General features: G+C 44.2%; 2 protein-coding genes across 11 annotated transcripts in view; one reads left to right on the top strand and one right to left on the bottom strand.

The window, feature by feature from the left end:
* Nucleotides 1–13,593: 13,593 nt before the first annotated feature.
* Nucleotides 13,594–18,114, top strand: LOC109875709 (metallo-beta-lactamase domain-containing protein 2-like). The gene is made up of 2 exons (XM_020468133.2): nucleotides 13,594–14,241; nucleotides 15,523–18,114. The coding sequence occupies exons 1-2, from the start codon at nucleotides 13,800–13,802 to the stop codon at nucleotides 15,909–15,911; spliced, it is 831 nt and encodes a 276-aa protein (XP_020323722.1). The 5' UTR covers nucleotides 13,594–13,799; the 3' UTR covers nucleotides 15,912–18,114.
* Nucleotides 18,113–26,881, bottom strand: part of rtkna (rhotekin a) — a 109,177-nt gene continuing 100,408 nt past the window's right edge. For 3 of the 10 annotated variants that reach the window (XM_020467885.2, XM_020467906.2, XM_020467920.2), the window contains exons 6-12: nucleotides 25,203–25,427; nucleotides 24,889–24,983; nucleotides 24,259–24,365; nucleotides 24,047–24,178; nucleotides 23,116–23,281; nucleotides 22,799–22,903; nucleotides 18,113–21,045 (exon numbers count right to left, since the gene is read on the bottom strand). In XM_020467885.2, coding sequence (XP_020323474.1) covers nucleotides 20,435–21,045; nucleotides 22,799–22,903; nucleotides 23,116–23,281; nucleotides 24,047–24,178; nucleotides 24,259–24,365; nucleotides 24,889–24,983; nucleotides 25,203–25,427 — 1,441 coding nt within the window. In that variant the 3' untranslated portion in view covers nucleotides 18,113–20,434. Of the gene's footprint in view, nucleotides 21,046–21,218; nucleotides 21,316–22,798; nucleotides 22,904–23,115; nucleotides 23,282–24,046; nucleotides 24,179–24,258; nucleotides 24,366–24,888; nucleotides 24,984–25,202; nucleotides 25,428–26,881 lie in introns of all 10 variants that reach the window. The other 7 variants (XM_020467898.2, XM_020467912.2, XM_031817564.1 and 4 more) reach the window with 6 other exon arrangements.

The raw sequence follows: 26,881 nt of genomic DNA on the forward strand, positions 1-26,881 counted from the left end.
TCACTGTAGTAGTTGCCATGTATAGTGTTGAGTCATCCGCATACATAGACACACTGGCTTTACTCAAAGCCAGTGGTATATCATTAGCAAAGATTGGAAAATGTAAGGGGCCTAGACAGCTACCCTGGGGAATTCCTGATTCTACCTGGATTATGTTGGAGAGGCTTCCATTAAATAACACCCACTTTGTTCTGTTAGACAGGTAACTCTTTATCCACAATATAGCATGGGGTGTAAAGCCATAACACATACTTTTTTTCCAGCAGCAGACTATGATCGATAATGTCAAAAGCTACACTGAAGTCTAACAAAACAGCCCACACAATCTTCTTATCATCAATTTCTCTCAGGCAATCATCAGTCATTTGTGTAAGTGCTGTGCTTGTTGAATGTCCTTCCCTATAGGCATGCTGAAAGTTTGTTGTCAATTTTTTTATGTGAAATAGCACTATATCTGGTCAAACACAATTTTTTCCAAAAGTTTACTAAGGGTTGGTAACAGGCTGATTGGTTGGCTATTTGAGCCAGTAATGGAGGCTTTACTATTCTTGGGTAGCAGAGTGACTTCTGCCTCCATCCAAGCCTGGGGGCACACACTTTCTAGTAGGCTTCAATTGAAAATATGGAAAATAGGAGTGGCAATATCATCTGCTATTATTCTCAGTAATTTTCCATCCAATTTGTCAGACCCGGGTGGCTTGTAATTGTTGATAGACAACAATCATGTTTTCACCTCTTCCACACTCAATTTACAGAATTCAAAATTACAATGCTTATCTTTCATAATTTGGTCAGATATACTTGGATGTGTATATCAGCGTTTGTTGCTGGTATGTCATGCCTAAATTTGCTAATCTTGCCAATGAAAAAGAATATTAAAGTAGTTGGCAATATCAGTGGGTTTTGTGGTGAATGAGCCACCTGTTCACCTTTTCCCAAAATGTCATTTAAGGTGCTCCAAAGCTTTTTACAAAAATTCTTTGTCATTTATCTTTGTTTCATAGTGTAGTTTATTCTTCTTTTTATTCAGTTTAGTCACATGATTTCTCCATTTGCAATATGTTTGCCAATTGGTTGTGCAGCCAGACTTACTTTGCCATTCCTTTTGACTCATCCCTCTCAACCATACAATGTTTCAATTCCTCATCAATCCACGGGGATTTAACAGTTTTTAACAGTCATTTTCTTAATGGGTGCATGCTTATTACTGGGATAAGCAATTTCATAAATGTGTCAAGTGCAGGGTCTGTTTGCTGCTCATTACACACCACAACCAACAGATATTCTTTACACGAACAACATAGGTATCACTACAAAACGATTTGTATGACCTCTTATACACAACATTAGGCCCAACCTTTGGAACTTTGGTTTTCCTAGATATGGCTACTATATTGTGATCACTACATCCGGTGGATCTGGATACTGTTTTCAAGCACATTTCTGCAGCATTAGTGAACATGTGATGAACACATGTTGATGATTTCATATTCCTGTGCTGTTTGTAACTACCCTGGTAGGTTGACTGATAACCTGAACCAGGTTGCAGGCACTGGTTCAAGCTTTTTCTTGAGTGGGCAGCTTGATGAAAGCCAGTCAATATTTAAATTACCCAGAAAATATACCTCTCTGTTGATATCACATACATCATCAAGCATTTTCACACGTTTTCCAGATATTGACTGTTAGCACTTTGTGGTCTATAGCAGCCTTCCAACAGAATATTGCTTCAACAGTATTTAACCTGAGATCCTCTCTAATCTTTACAGGAATGTGGTTCTGAATATAAACAGCAACACCTCCACCATTGGCTTTTCTATCTTTTCTGTAGATGTTATAAACTTGTATTGCTACCACTGTATCATTAAAGGTATTATCTAAGTGAGTTTCAGAGATAGTCAGAATATGAATGTCATTAGTTACTAGCAAATTATTAATTTCATAACCTTTTTTTTGTGTGTGTTTTTTTGTTGTTGAATTTGACCCCGTTTTCTCCCCAATTCCGTGGTATCCAATTGTTTAGTAGCTACTATCTTGTCTCATCGCTACAACTCCCTTACGGGCTCGGGAGAGACGAAGGTTAAAAGTCATGCGTCCTCCGATACACAACCCAGCTTCTTAACACAGCGCGCATTCAACCCGGGAGACAGCTGGACCAATGTGTCGGAGGAAACACTGTGCACCTGGCACCCTTGGCACCCTTGGTTAGCGCGCACGAACCCAGAGTCTCTGGTGGCACAGCTGGCGCTGCAGTACAGCGCTCTTAACCACTGCGCCACCCGAGAGGCATAACCTTGTTTCTTAAGCTACATATGTTAACATGGGCTATATTGAGCACTTTTCTTCTGGTATGCTTACTTGTTTTTAATGCTTTACTGAGAAGCTTAGCAGAAGTAGATATGCTCATGTTATTTATGTTAGTGCAGGGTGAGCTGCACACAGTGGACATCCTCCTAGGGCACACCGCCTCAGTGCTAACAGTATAAATCTGGTTCATGACTACAGTATACAATAGCTGTATGATCAGCTGTCACGACTTTGGCCGCAGTTGATGCCTTTCCTTGTTCGGGTGGTGTTCGGCGGTCGACGTTACCGGTCTTCTAGCCATCGCCAATCCATTTGTCATTTTCCATTTGTTTTGTCTCGTTTTTCCACACACCTGGTTTTCATTTCCCAGTTACTGGTATTGTATTTAACCCTCTGTTTCCCCCATGTCTTTGTGTGTGATTGTTATTTATTCCGGTCGGATTGTTCCGGCTGGTTTGTACCGGTGCTGTTTATCACCCATGTTTTGTGGCAACTGTTATTTTTTGCACTTTGTAAATTGTTTACTTTGTGCTGTCAAGTAAAGTGCGTTGTTTCACTCATCTCTGCTCTCCTGCGCCTGACTTTCTACACCAGCTACACCCACCAGCCTGACAAAATCACACACCTCACCATATGGAGTCAGCAGGACCCCTATTAGGGGTCGAGGAGCGCGTCCAGCAGCATGCAGCCATGCTACAACATCTCGGCACCACCATGGATCATCGTTGGAAGAGAAGAGGAGTTCCTCCAGCGCCTCCACCAGCACCACCAAGGGCACCATTACTCACCCCTCCTTCACCCGGTACCAGTGGGATTCAGCTTGCTCTTCCGAGGTAGTATGATGGGACGGCTGCGGGATGTCAGGGCTGGAGTTCTACCTGGCAACCATCCACCCGGTTCCTTCGGGCCGTGAGAGCGTGTCCGCCCTCGTTTCCTGTCTCTCAGGGAAAGCCCTGGCTTGGGCCAACGCCGTATAGGAGGAAGGAGACGCTGTGTTGGACCAATTCGAGGTCCAATTGTGAACGTCTCGTCCACCTTAGGCAGGGGACGAGGAGCGCACAGGAGTTCGCCTTGGACTTTCAGACCCTGGCCGCCGGCGCGGGATGGAACAACAGGGTTCTGATCGATCACTACCGTTGTAGTTTACGCGGGTACGTCAGTCGGGAGTTGGCCTGCAGGGACAACACTCTCACATTTGACCAGCTGGTGGACCTGTCCATCCGGTTGGATAACCTGCTGGCTACCCGCGGACGTCCAGATCGGGGTCTTCCATCCCCCAGCACCACCGCTCCTACGCCCATGGAGCTGGGAGGTGCTGCTATTAGGGCGTCCGGAGGAGGTTGGCATGCACCATCTGTGGCCGCAGAGGGCACACTGCCGGTCTGGGGAGGTTCCTCTGGGAGTCGAGGCAGCAGGCAGGGCACTCTCGTGTCACCCCAGGGGAGTCGGCACCAGGCTCACCCAGAGCCCTCTGTTGCACACATGTTTGTGTATATTAATTTTCCAGAGTTTTACCTGCATTCCCAGCACAAGGCGCTCGTAGATTCAGGCGCAGCTGGGAACTTTATTGACAGATCATTTGCCCATAGTTTAGGGATCCCTATTGTTCCAGTGGATATGCCCTTCCAAATTCACACCCTAGATAGTCAACAATTAGGGTCAGGGCTAATTAGGTACAGTTACCGGCTACCTCTCATAGCCAGTGCGATTAAGTCAATGCACGCGGTGTGCTTCTTCACCAAATTGGATCTCAGGAGCACTTACAACCTGGTGCGTATCCGGGAGGGAGACAAGTGGAAGAAGGCTTTCAGTACCACCTCAGGGCACTATGAGTACCTTGTCATGCCATACGGGTTGAGGAATGCTCCACCAGTCTTCCAGGCCTTTGTTGATGAGATTTTCAGGGACCTGTGTTTTTTACCTGTTTTGTTTTCACCCTGTCCTACAGACCAGGATCCCAAAATGTGAAGGCAGATGCACTGTCCCGGCTGTATGACACAGAGGAGCGGCTCACGGATCATACTCCCATACTCCCGGCCTCCTGCCTGGTAGCGCTGGTCGTGTGGGAGCTGGACGCGGACATTGAGCAGGCGTTAAGTACAAAGCCCCCAAATTACCTCATTAACCCCTCGTTCCATGTGTCTCTCCTCAGGCTGGTGGTGGCTGGCTCGCTCCAGGATTCTAAGGTGCAGGAGGTTCCTCTGCCCCCTCTGGACATCGAGGGGGCCCCGGCGTACTCCGTTCATTCCATACTGGATTCGAGACGTCGGGCGAGGGGCCTTCAGTACCTCGTGGACTAGGAGGGGTATGGTCTGGAGGAGAGATGCTGGGTTCTAGTGGAGGACGTGTTGGATCCTTCAATGCTGCGAGAGTTCCACCGCCTCCATCCGGATCGCCCTGCGCCTCGTCCTCCGGGTCGTCCTCGAGGCCGGTGTCGATGCGCTGCTGGAGCCGCACGTCAAGGGGGGATACTGTCACGACTTCGGCCAAAGTTGATGCCTCTCCTTGTTCGGATGGTGTTCGGCGGTCGACGTCACCGGTCTTCTAGCCATCGCCGATCCATTTGTCATTTTCCATTTGTTTTGTCTAATTTTTCCTCACACCTGATTTTCATTTCCCAGTTACTGGTCATGTATTTAACCCTCTGTTTACCCCATGTCTTTGTGTGTGACTGTTATTTGTTCAGGCTGGTTTGTACCGGGTGCTGTTTATGACCCATGTTTTGTGGCAACCGTTCTTTTTTCCACTTTGTAAATTGTTTACTTTGTGCTGTCGGGTAGTGCGTTGTTTCACTCATCTCTGCTCTCCAACGCCTGACTTTCTACACCAGCTACACCTACCAGCCTGACATCATTCAGAGCAGTTAGAGGGACATAAATTAGGTTACTTACATTGTATTGTGTCTACCAACGCCCCTGGTGTAATGTACAATTGCTCAAGCATTATGACAACTCTGTGTCACAATGGTAGGGATAAGCTGAGCTAGGCTTGAGTCATTGATAAGTCATTGTCTGAACGCAGCCCTATAATGCTGTTAAAGGATCCAGGAACCCAAATAATTTGGGTGGATCCCATCCTCCTTATAAAACGTGTTTTGTTTTCAAAAGGTATTGAAATTGTCAAAAAAAGTTACACCCATTGAGCTGCAATAATCACGTAACCAGTTGTGAAGAGAAAGAATCCTGCTAAAGTGTTCAATGCCACGATTCAATGAGGGCACAGGGCCAAATAGGATGGGTGTCAAGTTCGTTATAAAGATCGGACCAAGGTGCAGCGTTGTATGCGTACATTCTTATTTATTAAAATAATGAACACTGAACAAAATAACAAAATGAACCATGAAGCTATACAAACGAGTGCTGACAGGCAACTACACAGCCAAGCCAATCTAAGACAACGATCAACTGCTGTCTCTGATTGGGAACCATATCAGGCCAACATGGAATTATCAAAACCCAGAGACCTACAAAACCCTAGACCTACAAAAACCCTAGACAATACAAAAACCCTAGACAATAAAAAACTAGCGTACCCACCCTAGTCACACCCTGACCTAACCAAAATATAAAGAAAACAGAGATATCTCAGGTCAGGGCGGGACAATGGGTCTTCTGTTAGTGTCAAACAGAGATATCTCAGGTCAGGGCGGGACAATGGGTCTTCTGTTAGTGTCAAACAGAGAGTCAATTAGCTCTTTACAAACAGAGAGTCAATTAGCTCTTTAAAATTCAATTTCAGCTGTTCAGAGCTGCCCTTCACAATGTAATTAAAACCCACATGGACTACAATAGAATCGATTTCCATGTCCTGATGTAGTACATTCGGGAGCAGCTTAGTAATATTATTTACTCGGGCTCCGGGATAGGACATTGTTTTTGCACCGGGAACAGTCACATTTCTTACCATGGAGCTGCCCAAAATTACGGCTGGCGAGAAGGACGAGGAAGGAAAACGTTCAGGAATTAGTGGCTGTGATAGGAGAAAACTGGGGATGAATTGTAGTTACTCCACATTACTTACCTAAATGACAAAGTGAAAAGAAGGAAGCCTGTACAGAATACAAATATTCCAAAACATGCATCCTGTTTGCTATAAGGCACTAAAGTAAAACTGCAAAAAAATGTAGAAAAGAAAATAACCTTATGTCCTGAATAGGAAATGGTATGTTTGGGGCAAATGCAACAACATCTTACTGAGTATCACTTCATATTTTCAAGCATGGTGGTGACTGCATCATATTATGGGTATGTTTGTCACCGGCAAGGACTGGGGAGTTTATAATACTGTTCACCTTTTGTTTAATGGGTCCGCACTCAAAAAGATATTGCATAAAGCATACTTCGGTTTTTTTCATCCTTTTCACTGAATCAGGGATAGCGTACACAGACGTTTCGGCTTTGCAGCCTTCTTCTTGGTAAAAAAAACGGAACAAAGCTAAGCACAGGTAAAATCCTAGGGGAAAACCTGTTTCAGTCTGCTTTCCAACAGACACTTGTAGACAAATTCACCTTTCAGCAGGATAATAACCTAAACCACAAGGCCAAGTATACACTGGAGTTGCTTACCAAGAAGACAGTGAATGTTCCTGAGTGGCCGAGTTGCATTTATGTACAAAGCCTCTATATAAAGGATAAACGTATGAAATGTGCCCCTGACTAAAGGTATGAAATGTGCCCCTGACTGTCTGTTAACATTTGGTAATGTAGGCTAGGTTTGGTTAAACCTCCTCCAGCAGTTGCAGCAGCAGCAGCAGCTGGATTTGGGTACTGAAGGCTTGACTTCCCATCAACAAAGTTCTGAAAGAATGATGTCTTAAGATTTGTGATACACCATGTAGCCTAACAAAGTTAGCTAGCTGACGTTAGCTAACAAAGTTTAACTTAGTTGTATAATGTTAACATTGTTGCTAACTTTATCTAGACAGTTTATTTTATTTCTCTTAGTAATATATTGAGATATCACACACTATGAAAAAGGTTAACTTAGTTGCTTACCTTGGAGCAAACGTGTCCTTCATTAGCTATCTTGCTTGTTGTGTTCAACTGTGAATGAAGTCGTCCACAAAGTTTTATCCACAAACTACACTTCTCTCTGTTAGGTTTTGGAAAGTGTATATCACATACAGATATCGCATAAAGCATACTTCATATATATATATATATATATATATATATATATATATATATATATATATATATATATACACAGAGGCAACTTAGCCTGTTTTGCATGTTATTTTGGCATTAATATGTGTCACATATCAGTTTGCTGTCACGACTTCTATCGAAGGTAACTCCTCTCCATGTTCGGGCAGCGCTCGGCGTCGCCGGTCTACTAGCCACCACCGATCCTTTTTTCCCTTTCTGTTTGTTTTGTCTTTGGTTCTTTTTTCACACCTGGTTTCATTTGTGCTAATTTCTGTGTGAATAAGGGTAACCTGTTGCCTGCCTAAATTTGTGCAGGATTAGTCTTTTTATGTGATGTGCTCGGTTGTATTTACCTTTATTTGTTTTCACGGTTACGTACGTGTATATAGTGTTGGAACTGTGTTTGTTCCTCCGTGCGTTTGCATGGGTTCTCTGTTACGAGGGCGTAGTCCTTTTCGACTGTGCCATTCCTGTGTTGGTGGACTGTCTTAATAAAACACGCTTCTCAGACATCCCTGCTCTCCTGCGCCTGACTCCTACACCTATCACCTAGACGCACCTTATCACATTTGCAAACAATGTAAAATATATATATATCAAAGAGTTAATAAAGCCGCATACAAACATGGTCTCTTTTATTTTCTTGAGTAAGGCAGTGCTTTCTGTGGTAGTGGGGCAAGCCAGCAGAATATACGAAGCGCTGTGGTTGGCCCCATGTTCTGTCACTCATGGGGACACTAGGTCACCACCAAGTCTAAGGGTAGCGCTAGAAAATTCTAGCCCCTTGTGTGCTGCCATAGAGTTACATTAGAAGTGCCCATCCAAGAAGGCTCAAGGTCATTGGCCACAGATAAAACCACGTCAAACCACGTTATATGTAGAGTAGCTTTGATTGGACTGATCATGTCAACATCATATTTTCAAAATCTTAGCTGGAAAATCCATTTTAATCCTTGTCATATGAAGAGAAATAATGAAGAGAAATTATAGATAAAACGTATGGGTGCTCTTTGGCCATTGGACATAAACATTACACAACAAGTTGGAAATCGCAAATTCAACAATGAGTGGTTTGGAAGGAATCAGTGACAGTGGCTAACTGCAAGCATTGCAAAGCAATCACTAGCCTACTATTCAGTGGAGTTACTGTGTGGTCCCAAATCTGGAATTAAGGGGATCTTTTCCAAATTTAAAATGAAAAACTTTCAACATTGGCCATGCTGTCAATGAAGCATGATTTGTGCCGCACTCAAAACAACTGTTAACTGCGGAGTCTTGACTTCAGTGAGTTCAAGAACACTGGGAAGTCGGGAATAAACGAGCTCCGACTGGGAAAATACGTTTTGAACGGTCATCTAACTCAGAATTGTAAATCCAGCCTCTTTCTAGAGCTGCGACCTGAAGATCAATGACGCCATCATGATTCGACCTTGTTTTTTTTTAGAAGTTCCCAGTTGTCTTGAAAGCACCATAAATCCAGAGAATGCCAGACTTTGATGACAAAATTTTCCCACAAAGGTCCGCCGCTCCACCTTCCTGTTCAAGTGAGCAGAGCACAACAAGGTGAGTCCAAAAATGTATTGTATACTGCTGCATAAATGATGTAATATGCCAGGGAGATATGTATACTGTAGCTAAGAAAGTAATACTAAGTGTATGTTGTATAGTAAGATGTTAGTAGTCCAAGTGCCTCACCCTAATAATTTGGTCTATTTACCCCTCTTAATTTCGCCTACTGTTCTGACTTGGTGGTGCACATGTAGCCTATAACCCTCACTAACTTTTATAGCTGTATCACCGCCTGGCACAGCAACTGCACCGCCCGCAACCGCAAGGCTCTCCAGAGGGTGGTGCGTTCTACCCAACGCATTAACGGGGGCAAACTACCTGCCCTCAAGGACACCTACAGCACCCGATGTCACATGAAGGTCAAAAGGATCATCAAGGACATCAACCATCCGAGCCACTGCCTGTTCACCTAGCTATCATCCAGAAGGTGAGGTCAGTACAGGTGCATCAAAGCTGGGACCAAGAGAAAAACAGCTTCTATCTCAAGGCCAGCTTCTATTCTAAACAGCCATCACTAGCACATTAGAGGCTGCTGCCTATAAGCATAGACTAGAAATCACTGGCCACTTTAATAATGTTTACATATCTGGCATTACTCATCTCATATGTATATACTGTATTCTATACTATTCTACGGTATCTTAGTCACTAAATGTTTACATATCTGGCATTACTCATCTCATATGTACAGTGGGGAGAACAACTATATGATACACTGCTGATTTTTCAGGTTTTCCTACTTACAAAGCATGTAGAGGTCTGTAATTTTTATCATGGGTACACTTCAACTGTGAGAGACGGAATCTAAAACAAAAATCCATAAAATCACATTGTATGATTTTTAAGTAATTAATTTGCATTTTATTGCATGACATAAGTATTTGATCACCTACCAACCAGTAAGAATTCCGGCTCTCACAGACCTGTTAGTTTTTCTTTAAGAAGCCGACCTGTTCTCCACTCATTACCTGTATTAACTGCACCTGTTTGAACTCGTTACCCTTATAAAAGACACCTGTCCACACACTCAATCAGACTCCAACCTCTCCACAATGGCCAAGACCAGGGAGCTGTCTAAGGACATCAGGGATAAAATTGTAGACCTGCACAAGGCTGGGATGGGCTACATACAGGACAATAGGCAAGCAGCTTGGTGAGAAAGCAACAACTGTTGGCGCAATTATTAGAAAATGGAAGAAGTTCAAGATGGCGGTCAATCACCCTCGGTCTGGGGCTCCATGAAAGATTTCACCTCATGGGGCATCAATGATCATGATGAAGGTGAGTGATCAGCCCAGAACTACACGGCAGGACCTGGTCAATGACCTGAAGAGAGCTGGGACCACAGTCTCAAAGAAAACCATTGGTAACACACTACGCAGTCATGGATTAAAATCCTGCAGCGCACGCAAGGTCCCCCTGCTCAAGCCAGCGCATGTCCAGGCCCGTCTGAAGTTTGCCAATGACCATCTGGATGATCCAGAGGAGGAATGGGAGAAGGTTGTGTGGTCTGATGAGACAAAAATAGAGCTTTTTGGTCTAAACACTCGCCGTGTTTGGAGGAAGAAGAAGCATGAGTACAACCCCAAGAACACCATCCCAACCGTGAAGCATGGAGGTGGAAACATCATTCTTTGGGAATGCTTTTCTGCAAAGGGGACAGGACGACTGCACCGTATTGAGGGGAGGATGGATGGGGCCATGTATCGCGAGATCTTGGCCAACAACCTCCTTCACTCAGTAAGAGCATTGAAGATGGGTCGTGGCTGGGTCTTCCAGCATGACAACGACCCAAAACATACAGCCAGGGCAACTAAGGAGTGGCTCCGTAAGAAGCATCTCAAGGTCCTGGAGTAGCCTAGCCAGTCTCCAGACCTGAACCCAATAGAAAATCTTTGGAGGGAGCTGAAAGTCTGTATTGCCCAGCAACAGCCCCGAAACCTGGAGGATCTGGAGAAGGTCTGTATGGAGGTGTGGGCCAAAATCCCTGCTGCAGTGTGTGCAAACCTGGTCAAGAACTAGGAAACGTATGATCTCTGTAATTGCAAACAAAGGTTTCTGTACCAAATATTAAGTTCTGCTTTTCTGATGTATCAAATACTTATGTCATGCAATAAAATGCAAATGAATTACTTAAAAATCATACAATGTGATTTTCTGGATTTTACAGACCTCTACATGCTTTGTAAATAGGAAAACCTGCAAAATCGGCAGTGTATCAAATACTTGTTCTCCCCACTGTTTATACTGTTTTCTATACTATTCTACGGTATCTCATTCACTCAATAATGTTTACATATCTTGCATTACTCATCTCATATATATATACTGTATTCTATACTGTTCTACTGTATGTTAGTCCGTTTCGCTCTGACATCGCTCGTCCATATGTATATAGTCTTAATTCATTCCTACTTAGATTTGTGTGTATTGGGTATATGTTGTGTAATTTGTTAGATATTACTGTTAGATATTACTGCGCTGTCGGAGATAGAAGCATAAGCATTTCGCTGCACCCGCAATAACATCTGCTAATCACTTGTATGTGACCAATAAAATGTGATTTTTTATAACCTGTTTTAGAGAAATGTAATCATCAAATATTGTAAGAGCTTTCATTGTCTGCTTATATGACCCCTTAATTTATCCTATGGTTCTGACTTGGTGTACAGGGAGAACATTGTAAGAGCGGCCCATGTTCGGAATTCTGTCGCTGTACATTTCAAAAGTGCTAAACAAATAGTGATATTGACTATGTCCGTCCTAGCTCACTCATTAATGTCTTAATCGAAATTATGGATTGCCTCTTATCAGCTTGTTGTCCCCTTATGCCATAGTTTGTACATCTCAACTGTCATTAGAAACCACATTTGTTTAAGCAAGTCAGCTATGTTTTTTAAAAGGCAGTAAATGAGGCTGTGTGAACTGTTTTGCTGCCAGGCAAGGCTCCGCTGATAGCCAGGTGCAGCAGTGGTAAGATGTCGGGACTACTGTTGGGACAGCTTTATGTAGGCCCTAACAGTTTGTGGACACCGTTTGTCACCGTTATAGTGCAATGAATGTATTGTTTAGTGTTGTGTTGCCACTACACATTTTTTTTGTTTTGCCCCACCAAGATTTAGAAGCTAAATCCACCACTGTATATATATACATATAAAAAGACACCAACCGCTTACCTCTCCAGGTACCAACTGTCAGTATTACATGTGCCCCAGGCACACCGTTTTACAATTTATGTTCACTTGAAAAATATTTCTCCCTGGTTACGGTCCAAACACTTAAAAGACAAACCCTCATCCCAAGGAGGACGGTCCAAATGATTAGCCAAGCAAGGGAAGTTTGCAACATAAGCCCCTCAGCCCTCTTTTTTAGTCGGGTTTGCGAGTGTACAATTATGTTCACTCCGGGGCCTGAAACTCCCCATAATTACATTTGCGACGATTGTACATCCGCTAAGAAAAGTACATTAGGAAAACACGTGTGAGTATGGTGGGCTGAAATTTCTGGACTTTACTACCTTAAATAATACTTTTAAGATCAATTGGATAAAACAATTCCTAAGAAGACCCACTTCTATGGGGAATGTTATTCCTCGTCGTGTCTTCTCTACTTTTGGTGGCCTTAACTTCATGTTGGTTTGCAATTATAATATTGACAAAGTTCCAGTGAAACTCTGCTTTTCATCGGCAGGTTCTTGTCATGGTCCTTAATTTATAAGCATAATTTTTCTCCACACAGATATTATTTGGGAATAAATTGTATAATCTATATTGTATAAAAATTCTTTGTTTTTAGAACATTGGTTCTGAAATAATATCCTATTAGTGAGCCTACTTGTAAATGCAGAGGTGTTTTTTACTTGGTTATAAGGAATTCTTATCACTTTGCAAGATCCCTGTAACACCTAAAGATTGTACAATTGTTTTAGATGCCTTTATTCTTCAGGAACGTGTCAAGATCTGACCCTCAGAACCTACCTTCCATTGACCCTGTTGACTCATCAGTAGGAAAGATTTGTTTCTCTATTGGTCCATTCAACAACAGAGCGATATGAACCTTGTTTCAGCAGGATGTTGTAGCTCTATACCTTATGTCATGCCTTATTGGAACGGTTTTATTGATAATACCCATGTACTTTCTGTATTGATTTGTTGCTAATAAAAATAATACAAATTACAATAAAAAAAGGGACTGTGTGGATAGTGTGTGTCTTTTAAGTGTTTGGACTACATACCAGGGCTGAGGGGCTTACGTTGCAAACTTCCCTTGCTTGGCTAATCATTTGGACTGCCCTCCATGATGGCCAATGGATTCCCCTAAGGGCATAAGGCGAGGGTAAGTGGGCGAGGGTGAGTGTTTTAAGTGTTTAGACCGCAGTAGGCCAAATGCGCAATGGAGATTCTTTGCGAAAAGTGTCCGAGGTCTGAGTGGCTGGTTACGGTAAGCTCTGGTTGGTCAATCGCGGTTCGGGGGGGGGGGAGTTTAGAGCAGGTTCAATCGGATGGAAACCGTTCTCCTCCGCACACAACTGATGCTTTGTAGCGATGCATTCAAGGGCATGGTTTTTATGACGACATGGTGGGTGTGTTCTTAGCTGACAATTAGTGTTTGGTTTCACATGATATTCGTTCAGTCAACATGCGTTCCTCCCACAACTGTGTATCCGGAGACCACCATTCTTTTTTTGCGTAAATAGTGATATTATAGTACCAGTGTGCAGCAACAAAATTGACCGCATAACATATTTGTTTAATTACGCCAAGTGCATGAACTGGGATGTCTGCAACGGACTGGTACGCGCACAAATCCATCGGAGAAGGTCTGTACTGGATCCAGGAGAAGTTTTTTGATTCGTCAAACAGAGCAAATATTTGGCTCCTTCGAGGGTCTCACCAAGATGTAGTGATAGACACAGGCTTGGGGTTGAGGAGTTTACCAGATTACATTAACACCAAAGGTCTGCTTGGAGACGACCCGCAGCGAAAGAACCCCATTTTGGCGATCGCCACCCACGCCCACTTCGACCACTCAGGTGGTCTGCATCAGTTCGAACAGGTGGGAGTCCACAGTGCAGAGGTCGATGCACTGGCCAACGGAGACAACTTCGAGACCGTTACGTGGCTGTCTGACAGAGAGATAGTCCAGGCTCCCTGGCCAGGATGGAGGGCCAGAGGATACAGGGTCAAGGCTGTACAACCAACACACATACTACAAGAAGGTAATAACCAAACCATACAATCTAGTGGTTATGGTACACCGATGTGGTGGCATGATTGTTACCAGTGATCTGAAAGACCATTTGCTGTGTTCAGTCTCTAATGCATGATATGGATTTGAGAGAAGGATATGGTCAATATGAATGTAATTACACAGTCCTTAAAGGCTTAAAGGATGTGGATTTGCCCCTTGTTACAGAAAATCAACATGGCATTGGAATCCGCTTTCACATTAAGCTGCATCCCATATGGAAATGTATACTGCAGAGTAGACTTGGCAGGGCACCAACACTGACCTCCCAACTCTCACACACACACACACACACACACACACACACACACACACACACACACACACACACACACACACACACACACACACACACACACACACACACACACACACACACTCGTGCGCATGCAAGCGCACACATGCAAGAACACACACACACACAGCCTCACATTAAGCATGATCCACCCCTATTTTATACAGTTTTCTAACTGTATAATCAATCTCATCATACTCTCTCAATAGAAGTCAGAGCTTCAAAAAGGCCTATTGTTGAGTCTCTGGCTGCACATTCTTAAGATGACGTTTCACTCCCTACATCAGTTTGACTCGGTTACATGACCTGTACAATGTTGTTGCTTACAATGGGTCCCCTAGGAGGGATTATTTAAGGTCATGGCTTTAATGTGTGAATGACAGTGGCTCACAAATAGCATTAGTGGTTGTTATTCTGCAGTATGCCTGTATCTGCAGAGATGCTATTTTCATACTCAGCCCATAACTTTGATGGACTTTATTTCAGCCAGGGAAGTACAGCAGCCTAGACCCAGCCTAGACCCAGCCATACTGAATAACTACAGAGCCTGACAGGGAGAACGTCCTCATTTTCATTCACATCCACAGACCACAAGTCTTCTTTTATGACACACACACACACACACACACACACACACACACACACACACACACACACACACACACACACACACACACACACACACACACACACACACACACACACACACACACACACACACACTCCTGATACATATTCTTCATCATAGCAGGTATTTTGTCCCTTCTTGTTTCATTTTCACTCATTGCTGCTCACTTAACAAAGTTGGAGCAAACTCTCCCCACCTAGCGTCCTATCCCTGTGTAATTTTTACACCAGTCAATACACTTCTGCTGTGTCAGTGCTGCAATGCAGTTGGAATATCTTATTGCTCAATGAGTCCATTTTCCACGTCTCTCTCTCCTTGCTCTCCCTCAGGTGATGTCATCAACCTGGGCGACAGGCAGCTGAAGGTGCTGCACATGCCCGGCCACTCCCGGGGCAGCATCTGCCTGCACGACGGGGACAACAAGATGCTGTTCAGCGGGGACGTGGTCTATGACGGAGCCATGATCGACTGGCTGCCCACAAGCCGTGTCAGCGACTACGTCAGTAGCTGTGAGCGCCTGGTTGGGCTGGTGGATAGTGAGCAGGTGGACCAGGTAATGCCTGGACACTATCACACGTTTGGTGCAAAACGGCTCCACCACATCGCCTCGGGGTACATCGACAGAGCCGGCACCTGCCCAGCACGCTTCTCCACGTTTGCCTGGAGGACCTTGGCCGGATTGGCGCTACGGGCATCCAACACACATGGCATCTGCTAGCCACATGGCATCTGCTAGCCACATGGCATCTGCTTGCCGTATGGGATCTGCTAGCCACATGGCATCTGCTAGCCACATGGCACCCCCAGTTTGAATCTTTTGCAGAGTTAGGTTGGGGGATGTGAGGAATATAATTCACCCCCTCAATTAACAGGATTTCCTTGTACTGTCTATTATAAACTTATGTGATCCAAAGTATGTTATTTTAAATGATTCATCAAAATGCTCCCATTGAATTAGATCAGGCAATGATTGACAGAATATTGAGATTCCCATTATTACAGGATTCATTAAAGACTGGAAAATAAACCTTGTTTATTATGTAATATTAAGATAAATATTAGGTTGTGTGATCGTTGGAATGCTCTTTCCCATGAGGCAGCCTCTCATATGACAGTGTTTCTTAACCCCAGTACCTCGGGAGTCCCCACAACTACTCAAGCTCTTGATCATTAGTTGAGTAGCTGAATCAGGTGTGCTGTCGCTGGGCTAAAACATATTTAAGAAACCTTAGGGAGGCCCGCTTGGACTGGAGATGAATAACATAGTTCCCTTAGGGGACACAATGTGACAGCACAACACCTACACAGAGACAGACCGACAGACAGACAGACAGACAGGGCATGACTCATCAGTATCTTTTATAACATTGTCCCCAGGCTAAGAGAGAGGGAGACAGCCAGCTGGTGGAGGAGACCTATATATTTTGTAACACTAGTCTCGGGCGGGCCAAGTTTTAAAAAAAATTTTTTGTCAGTGTTATCTAATATTTATTAATTCCATTATTTTACTTCTAGATGTGTGTATTGTGGTGAATTGTTTTTAGATACAACTCTACTGTTCGAGCTAGGAACAGAAGCATTTTCTCTACACCCACAATAACATCTGCTAAATATGTGTATGTTACCAATACAACTTCATTCAATTTATTTGACTTAAACCAGATATAAAGTATGTAGAAAATATATATTTATAAACAGGATTATATTTGAGAACTAACAATCACTGAAATAAAAGCTAGACAGTCAGGGAGAATAAAAAAAATAATCAATGGATTTTGTTTGAGTCACTCAGATAGCATAAACATGGCAAAATGTGTAGAATTGTAGGACATTTTCTTAGAAAAAAAAAGTCGGCCTCATTGCAAAATGTGTAGAATTGCAGCAACTTTGCTTTAGAACAGCTACATTTAGTCACTGGAGCCAACAGGAAGGCCTCTAAGTATTTGTTAGTTCTCAAAGAGAATAAAGTTCCTGACTTTTTTCTTTTAAGAAAATGTCCTACAATTCTACACATTTTGCCATGGTTTGTACCATCTGAGTGACTCAAACAACAACATTTATTTAAAAAAATTATTTAAAAAATATATATTCTCCCTGACTGTCTAGCTTTTATTTCAGTGATTAAGTCAACAGCTGCACCATTGGCCATGCCCCCCACCTAAACCCCATTTGAATCCAGAAAAAGCCCGCTCTGTATAATCCATCACACTCGCAATAGAATAAATGTGTTAGCACATTCTTGAAATGAGACAAACCAGTTACTGTGTGGTTTTCCTTTTACTTTCAACACTGTGAAAATGGCATTTTCAACAAGCACAAAATCCTATTGAAAGATTCATGTGACAATTTCGCTGCTTCCCAATTCTTTACCCTTTTCCCAAAGTGTGCACTTTTACCCTCCACATCATAGATTTAACAAGGGTGGAAAGTCTGTCTAGCAAAGGATTTTACCAATCCACAATTCTTTTAAATCCATGACTGTTCATGTGTGGAAGTGCACACTGGGAGACGGGTGGAGAATCGCGACGCAGCCTTGGATTCCATGTGCAGAGAATTATCGTGATATCTAGGTCAATGGCTCTTAGAGCACATTCAGACTTCAACTCTAAATGGGTGAAATATTAATTCAGTCTCTAAACTATATAAAAACAAAATACTTTGGCATGCACTCGTTTTATTATTTATTTTGAATAAAGTGTGTGGGCATGTTCTGTAAATAGAATGGGTCTATGTTGACATAGGTTTTTGGTCAACTGACACAGAGTTAGTCAACATTGACAAAAAGCACATGATGTTTGATCTAGAGTTAGTGGATGGCTTTAATCCTCATGTCATACTGACGTGACATTTCTACTGGGATTATACGATGTATATCATTTCCACTAAAAAGGAGAGATGACAGAATAAATAATCCAAGGCTGTTTCTGAATGGATACATCATTTATTATTGTTATGTTAATACAGTATTTAAAACCTTTCTCCCCTAGGATGACGTGCATGCAGACAGTCTGCTAACACAAGACACTCTTGCAAGGTTAACATTCAATGTTATCTATTAGACACAGTTATAGATATGCAATCTGTTAAAAAATAAATCAATATAGCTGTATTTATAACAAAATCAATCATGTATAATGTATAAGAAAAAGAGTTTTGTTAACTTATTACAAAAAAACTTTACAGTAACAAATGCCACTTTGAAGCATGTACAGTTGTTTTGCTCCAGCTGCGAGCCCTTGGGACACAGTAGCATGTACAGTTGTTTTGCTCCAGCTGCGAGCCCTTGGGACACAGTAGCATGTACAGTTGTTTTGCTCCAGCTGCGAGCCCTTGGGACACAGTAGCATGTACAGTTGTTTTGCTCCAGCTGCGAGCCCTTGGGACACAGTAGCATGTACAGTTGTTTTGCTCCAGCTGCGAGCCCTTGGGACACAGTAGCATGTACAGTTGTTTTGCTCCAGCTGCGAGCCCTTGGGACACAGTAGCATGTACAGTTGTTTTGCTCCAGCTGCGAGCCCTTGGGACACAGTAGCATGTACAGTTGTTTTGCTCCAGCTGCGAGCCCTTGGGACACAGTAGCATGTACAGTTGTTTTGCTCCAGCTGCGAGCCCTTGGGACACAGTAGCATGTACAGTTGTTTTGCTCCAGCTGCGAGCCCTTGGGACACAGTAGCATGTACAGTTGTTTTGCTCCAGCTGCGAGCCCTTGGGACACAGTAGCATGTACAGTTGTTTTGCTCCAGCTGCGAGCCCTTGGGACACAGTAGCATGTACAGTTGTTTTGCTCCAGCTGCGAGCCCTTGGGACACAGTAGCATGTACAGTTGTTTTGCTCCAGCTGCGAGCCCTTGGGACACAGTAGCATGTACAGTTGTTTTGCTCCAGCTGCGAGCCCTTGGGACACAGTAGCATGTACAGTTGTTTTGCTCCAGCTGCGAGCCCTTGGGACACAGTAGCATGTACAGTTGTTTTGCTCCAGCTGCGAGCCCTTGGGACACAGTAGCATGTACAGTTGTTTTGCTCCAGCTGCGAGCCCTTGGGACACAGTAGCATGTACAGTTGTTTTGCTCCAGCTGCGAGCCCTTGGGACACAGTAGCATGTACAGTTGTTTTGCTCCAGCTGCGAGCCCTTGGGACACAGTAGCATGTACAGTTGTTTTGCTCCAGCTGCGAGCCCTTGGGACACAGTAGCATGTTAGAAAGTCCATTGGAAGCACAGGGATTGTTAGGCTTTACTGCACAGACCAGAGACACACCTACCCCTGCCCACCTCATCACTTAACCAATACAATCAGCTGCTTGGCATTAGGTGAAAGACTACACTATTTCAAGACAAGAAAAACACAACACAATATTTTCTATAGATCAATATGTCCTGCATTGCATACTTGATCGATTACAATGTTTCATATGGTATTGCAGCAGAATTCTGAGACCGGTTTGCCGGGCACAACATTATGACTGTAGTACCACAAACTAAGAGGTCAGAGTTGTGGGATTCCAAAACTCTTCACCCATGTATGCACATTCCCAGGTTCTACGCTCTTCAAAGTCAGTACATTTGCACACGGTACTTGAATGAGGCAGTGTAACACAGGAGTTAATATGGCTTCTCGTGATTATGTAGTACATTACCTTTGGCTTCCTTCAATTCATTATAATTACTCCATACATTGGTACAAATAATTGCAGTCAGTTTCTTAACGGAATGTCCTGGTGAACTCAAATATTGGTTGATGTGTATTAGGCCTACAATGTGTTCATGAATGTAGGGGAAGTTCTGGAAACCCAGCAGAGGAAGTGACCCGGATGTTATCACAGTAGTAGTTGTAGTAACAAGTAGCATACTAAATTAATGGGAGCACAGTTGCAATAAGTTGAGTTTTCAAAATTCATTAACTTTCTGAGCAGTTTAAAGATCTGAAACAACACATTCCTTGACTTCGAGCACAATCATGCAATAAGCAAATCAGTGTATTAGTAGTTTCAGAGGACTTTTTCTGGCTTTTTAATTGCCATTACCGACGACAGTGGGTCTAGCCATTTGAATAGATCACAAGTTACACCAACAACCCCATGACCACACTCAGATACTAAACATTCCCATACACTGACAATTCTCCTGTCATTAGAGTGAATTCATTCCAGTTAACACCAAGGCCCTTTCATCAGAGAGGAAGTGGGGGCTTCATTCCTGTCAGTTCTTACCAGGGCCTTGGGTGATTTGGGGGTCTGAGCTGGGTTATACCTGGCTCTGGAGCCAATTCCGGGGGTCCAGTTTAGCCCTCAAGTTCCTGAGGCTCTGACGGGCCGAAGAGGGGTGTGAGAAAGGGGTGCCGTCTGACAACTCAGGGCTGTGGCTGCCCTCACTGGAGCTGTTACTGGAGGTAGAGTTGGAGCAGGACAGGGTGGCCTGGGGGATGCGTTGGGCTGGGATGGGGGCAAGGGAGGAGGAGGAGGGGGGCTGACAGGAGCACTGTAACACCCCTCCACACCCCCTGCCCCTGAGGGTGCTGAGCTTGGCGTCCAGGGAGAGGGTGCGGGGGCGGAAGTGTGAGGAGGGGGAGGAGAGGGAGAGGGGCTCTGCCCAGCCACTGTGGCGGGAGCAAGGGCTGGTGCTGCAGGGGCTGTCGCTGTCCGAGGTCAGGCTGGCTTCTGAGGAGAGCAGGCCGGGCCGGGGGCAGCGCAGGGGGCTGTGGGGGAGGCGGTTGTGGGTGCGGGGGCAACCAGGAGAGTCCTCGAACAGGGACATCCAGGGAGGAGAGGTCCCCAGCTGGCTCCTCAGCTCCAGCTCCTGCATCCGCCGTGCCAGGATGTCCGTCACCGTGCTGATGTCATCAGAGGTGTCAATAACTAGGAGGAACAGAGGAAAGTCATTACTGTGGCCGGACAGACCATCCTAATAACGTTGAGACAGTCGAATACAGTTCAGAGAGGGTAGACCTAGACTTGGTGATGCTAGTTGAAGGGGGGGTGGGGTCAGGTTCAATACTGCAGTGTGTGAGTGGACCCCACTGGTACTTCACCTGTCGTTGTAATAGGAGGAGAGCAGAGCACGAATCTCAGCAGACACAGCATTATCCTGCAGCAAGATACCCTCACAGGACGGGATGGTGAGGGGGGCTAGGGTCCGGGGGGGGGGGCAGGTTTTATGTGCATTGACGGGCAGGGTGAAATAAAGTTGTGATACATGATTTGGGGAATAAATTGATGTGCATAACACGGTAAAAATGAGTTAATTTAGAATGTATGAATATTAGAATTCCATTGGAGTGTAAAATTAACAATGATGGGAATAGAATGATAATGGTGGAAAAAAAGGGGGGGGAATGTAATTTGAGGACAGGAACAAGGGAGAGTGACAGGGAAGGTGATAGACAAAAAGGAAGGATTGAGAGACACACAATGAGAGAGAGAGAGAGAGATAAAGGAAGAGGGAGAGAGAGAGTCAGCACGTCAGAGAAAAGAACACTTCCATCCATTATGCATAGAGGTTGGTGTGCTAGTGCGGTAATAGGCAGCTCAGAGTAGAGTCCGATGGAGAGCTCATGCATAAGTACCACCACTGTTAGAACAGTCAGAAACACGCATGCGGTTAAGGGGACTATCATCCTCTGGAAATATAATGAACAAAATTTAAAGTGTTGGTCCCATGTTTCATGAGCTGAAATAAAAATCCCAGAAATGTTCCACATGCACAAAAAGCGTATTTCTCTAAGATTTTGCCCACACGTTTGTTTACATCCCTGGTAGTGAGCATTTCTCTTTTGCCAAGATAATCTATCCACCTAACAGGTGTGGCATATCAAGAGCTGATTAAACAGCATGATCATTGCACAGATGCACCTGGTGCTGAGGACAAAAGGCCACTATAAAATGTGCAGTTTTGTCACACAACACAATGACACAGATGTCTCAAGTTTTGATGGAGTGTGCAATTGGCATGCTGACTGCAGGAACGTCCACCAGAGCGGTTGACAGAGAATTTAATGTTCATTTCTCTACCATAAGCCGCCTCCAACATCTTTTTATAGAATTTGGCAATACTTCCAACTGGTCTTACAACCGCAGACCACGTGTAACCACGCCAGCCCAGGACCTCCACATCCTGCTTCTTCACCTGCGGGATTGTCTGAGACCAGCCACCCAGACAGCTGATGAAATTGAGGAGTATTTCTGTCTGTAATAAAGCCATTCTTTTTGGGATTTTTTATTTATTGGCTGGGCTTGACTCTACAAGTGTGGGCCTACCCATGGCTGCGCCCTGCCCAGTCATGTGAAATCTATAGATTAGTGCCTCATTTATTTATTTCTATTGACTGATGTCCTTATATAAACTGTAACTGAGTAAAATCATTGAAATTGTTGCAATTTGCATTTATATATTTTTTGTTCAGTGTATATTTCATTTATTTGTTTTTGTAAACCTATTAACCTATTATTAAGAAATAATTTTTGTAACCCTAAACGTATAACTAACAAATGACTATATGTTCTAGATTTATTACAAATAAATAAAAGCAGAAAGAAACTGAAGTCTAAGTGTCCACAACATATTACTGAATCATATAACAAGTATTTTGGACAATTTGAGTCGCTGTCTTACCCATTTCATGGTAAAGAGAACCCTGTTTCGATGTGACCAGGGTTGGTTTCCGGGGCGATGGCAGCTCAATCTTCATTAGGTCGTCACAGCACTGCTTCCATTGGCCTGCATGGAAGAAGGAAACTGTCAGTCATCTTTCAACATCCAATCAACCTGAGAAAACCACTAACGACACATCAGGAGTCAATGAGCACATGAACAAGAGCATATCAGGACCTATAGTGTAGGGTGTGTATGTCTACTTTAGGGCCAGGAGTTTTTCCCTGAGCTCACCAATGAAGAACTCAGGTCCCTAATCATGTGATCCGCCTACTTACTCATGTCATAGAACTGTTGCCAGAAGGCCTCCATCCAGCGGTGTGTGTCTTCACGACTGTCTGCTGAGAGTGTGTGTGTCACCTCCTCTCCTCCATAATGGTTACTGATACAGATGCTCTGGGCCTTATTGTGGAGGTCCTTCTCCGACGCCCGTATTCTCGTCTTCTAACACACCGGATACACACACACAATCAGCTAATAATGTTGCATTTGACCAAATGATTCAATAACCTCCCCAAAAATATGAATTTAAGCATCAAAGCATTGATTTTCTCATCAACTCACAGTGCGTGAATGCACTTACGGACACGCAGAGCGGTGAGTGACATATATGCCAAGTCCACTCAAGTAACCTCAAGCATGAATCTGTCCCAGTTATCAGCTATCCAGGCGTGATTTGGAGTCCCATAGGGCGGTGCAGAATTGGCCCAGCGTGGTCCAGGTTTGGCCTGGGTAGGCCGTCATTGTAAATAAGAATTTGTTCTTAATGGACTTGCCTAGTTAAATATAAGTTAAATACGTCCCAGTTGTCTCTCATTCCTCCCAAAGTGTGCACATGTTCACTTCCCTTCACTAATTTGAAAGGAAAGGACAGGTATAATGGGTGGAAACTTCCTGTAGCCCATGCCTCCACCAATCCAATGCTTTGGGAAGTAGTAAATGAGTGTACATTTCAGGAGAAAGGAGATATTATTGGGACGCCCTAAAAAGACAGTACTCCAAATGTATTTCCCCATCCCCACCAGTAGGTGGAAGCAGTGCCCTGTTCCGCCTCACTGGGTTCAGCTTGATCCTCCTGAGAGCAGAGCAGTCAGAGCTGTTGATTGATGCATGATTCTACAAAACGGTCTCTGTCTGAAGCTGAATGAGGACTTTTTGCTGTGTGTCAGGGGCCACCAGCTAGCATGCTTTATTGTTTCATCCACTGACCTTATTGATGGAAATGGTAAAAGCTGGCTCTATGTTAGCCTCTACATCCTCTTGCCGGTGATAACAGAAAAGGTTTGTCCCTTTAAGGACGCCGTAGACGTTTGTCCAACTCTGAGGGTCACCTCCAAACTGCTGTGAGAGACAGAGGCGCTAATTAGAGAGAGAGAGAGACATGCCTTGCTATCCTCCCAAACACACACAGACACCCTCACCTTGACCTTCAAGCAGCCGCTCATCATCTGTTGGGTCATACAGTGAGGCTGGGCAGCCAGGCGACAACATACACTGCCGTAGAGAGGCACCCAGTGTGAACACTCCTCTAGAGGGAAAGACAGAGAGGGGGATAGAGAGAGCAAGGAATGAAACAAAACATCCACACACACACACACAATAGCAGGGAATAAAAGTCTCACAGCTGCAAGGTGAGCCCCTTAACAACATGAAACTATATTACAGCTGTAATAATGAATTAAGCTGCTGCACATGTCAGGGTGTCTACTCCCCTGTACACCTCATCATTGGAGTTTTACACAGCACTCCAATTTATTACTATGACCTTGATAATGACTGTCAGTCAGCTAACACCGTGGCTGGGAGAGGGAGGGAGACTGGGATAAAATGGAGAGAGAAAGAGATGCGAAAGAGGATATCTAGTCGGTTGCACAACAATGCATTCAACCAAAATGTTGTCTTCTGCATTTAACCCAATCCCTCTGAATCAGAGAGGTGTGGGGAGCTGAGAGAGCGAGAGGTACCGAAACAGAGGGAGGGAGAGATAGAGAAGTCTGACCCATATTTACGGTACATGGGATAAATCCCTTCCCATCCCTTCTGTGACCTACCGTTGCCCGAGATGCTGAGGTCATGTGTGCGGAAGCTGTCCTGGACGTGTGACAGTGACAGGGTGGTGTGGGCCAGGAGATGGTACTTCGGTCCCCTGTGAACAGAACACATGGCAGAGGCACTGGTGAGCTGTATGACTGTGGTACTAAATACACACGTCGGTGTCTACGTCAGTGACTTTGTGTGGTGTTTCGCGGCAGGACTGCATACGCGTGTCTGTATGAATGACCGTACACTACATGCCTAGAAATAAGTCTCAGGGTGTGTGAATATCACTACAGAAGTAGCATGTGTACACAACATAAACACTCACACCACTGTGGGCAGAGGCAGCAGCAGTGTGGCTCCTCCTCCGTTGCTGATGGGGCTGCAGGCTCCAGGGTCCATGGCGACGCGGAGCTTCTTCCCTGCCGAACGGCCCAGAGAGCTGCTCAGTTTGCTGGCTAGTTTCCGAGGCGTGCTCCCTGTGGAGTAGTCCTCCTCTGAACAGCAGCTGTACAGCTCCACGCGCAGCTCAAATCCCGGGCTGGCCTCGCTGCTTGACACGGCAAACACATATGGAGAGATACACAGTTATACGTGCATAGAAATGCATGCACACACATGCACACACATGCACACACATGCACACACATGCACACACATGCACACACATACACACAGCAAAAACAAATATATGCAAACACACACAGTCACACACCGAAAACACATACTTATACATACACAGAATGTACACAGAGTGTACAAACATTAAGAACACCTTCCTAATATTCAGTCGCCGACACCTTTCCCCTCAGAACAGACTCAATTTGTCAGGTCATGGACTCCACAAGGTGTCGAAAGCTTTCCACAGGGATGCTGGCGCATGTTGACTCCAATTCTTCCGACAGTTGTGTCAAGTTGGCTGGATGTCCTTTGGGTGGTGGACCATTCTTGATACACATGGGAGACTGTTGAGCGTGAAAACCCCAGCAACATTGCAGTTCATAACACAAACCAATGCGCCTGGCACCTACTACCATACTCAAATATTTTGTCTTGCCCATTCACCCTCAATTGGTGAATGACACATATACACAATCCATGTCTCAAGGCTTAAAAATCCTCCTTTAACCCGTCTCCTCCCCTTCATCTACACTGATTGAAGTGGAATTAACAAGGGACATCAATAAAGGATCACAGCTTTCACCTGGATTCACCTGTACAGTCTATGGAAAGAGCAGGTGTTCGTAATGGTTTGTACAGACAGTGTACAGTACCAGTCAAAAGTTTGGGCACTTACTCATTTAAGGGTTTTTCTTTATTTTGACTATTTCCAAAATGGTAGGATAATAGTGAAGACACCAAAATGATGAAATAACACATACGGAATCATTTAGTAATCATCAAAGTGTTAAATCAAAATACATTTTATATTTGAGATTCTTCAAAGTAACCACCCTTTGCCTTGATGACAGCTTTCCAAACTCTTGGCATTCTCTCAACCAGCTTCATGAGGTAGTCACCTGGAATGCATTTCAATTAACAGGTGTTCCTTGTTAGAAGTTAATTTGTGGAATGTCTTTCCTTCTTATTGTGTTTGAGCCAATCAGTTGTGTTGTGACAAGGTAGGGGGGTATACAGAAGATGGCCCTATTTGGTAAAAGACCAAGTCCATATTACGGCAAGAACAGATTAAATAAGCAAAGAGAAACGCGAGTCCATCATTACTTTAAGACATGAAGTCAGTCAATGTTTCTTCAACCGAAGTCGGAAAAACCATCAAGCGCTATGATGAAACTGGCTCTCATGAGGACCGCCACAGGAAAGGAAGACCCAGAGTCACCTCTGCTGCAGAGGATACGTTCATAGAGTTACCAGCCTCAGAAATTGCAGCCCAAATAAATGCTTCACAAAGTTCAAGTAATAGACACATCTCAACATCAACTGTTCAGAGGAGACAGTGTGAATCAGGCCTTCATGGTCGAATTGCTGCAAAGAAAACACTACTAA

The sequence above is a fragment of the Oncorhynchus kisutch genome, linkage group LG3, assembly GCF_002021735.2.
Source record: "Oncorhynchus kisutch isolate 150728-3 linkage group LG3, Okis_V2, whole genome shotgun sequence".
NCBI lineage: Eukaryota > Metazoa > Chordata > Actinopteri > Salmoniformes > Salmonidae > Oncorhynchus > Oncorhynchus kisutch.

What these genes read in the sequence shown, in the direction of transcription:
- LOC109875709 (XM_020468133.2), top strand. Translation starts at nt 13,800, where the DNA reads ATGTCTGCAACGGACTGGTACGCGCACAAATCCATCGGAGAAGGTCTG. An exon ending in AACACACATACTACAAGAAG is followed by an intron (nt 14,242 to 15,522) that starts GTAATAACCAAA and finishes GCTCTCCCTCAG; the next exon opens with GTGATGTCATCAACCTGGGC.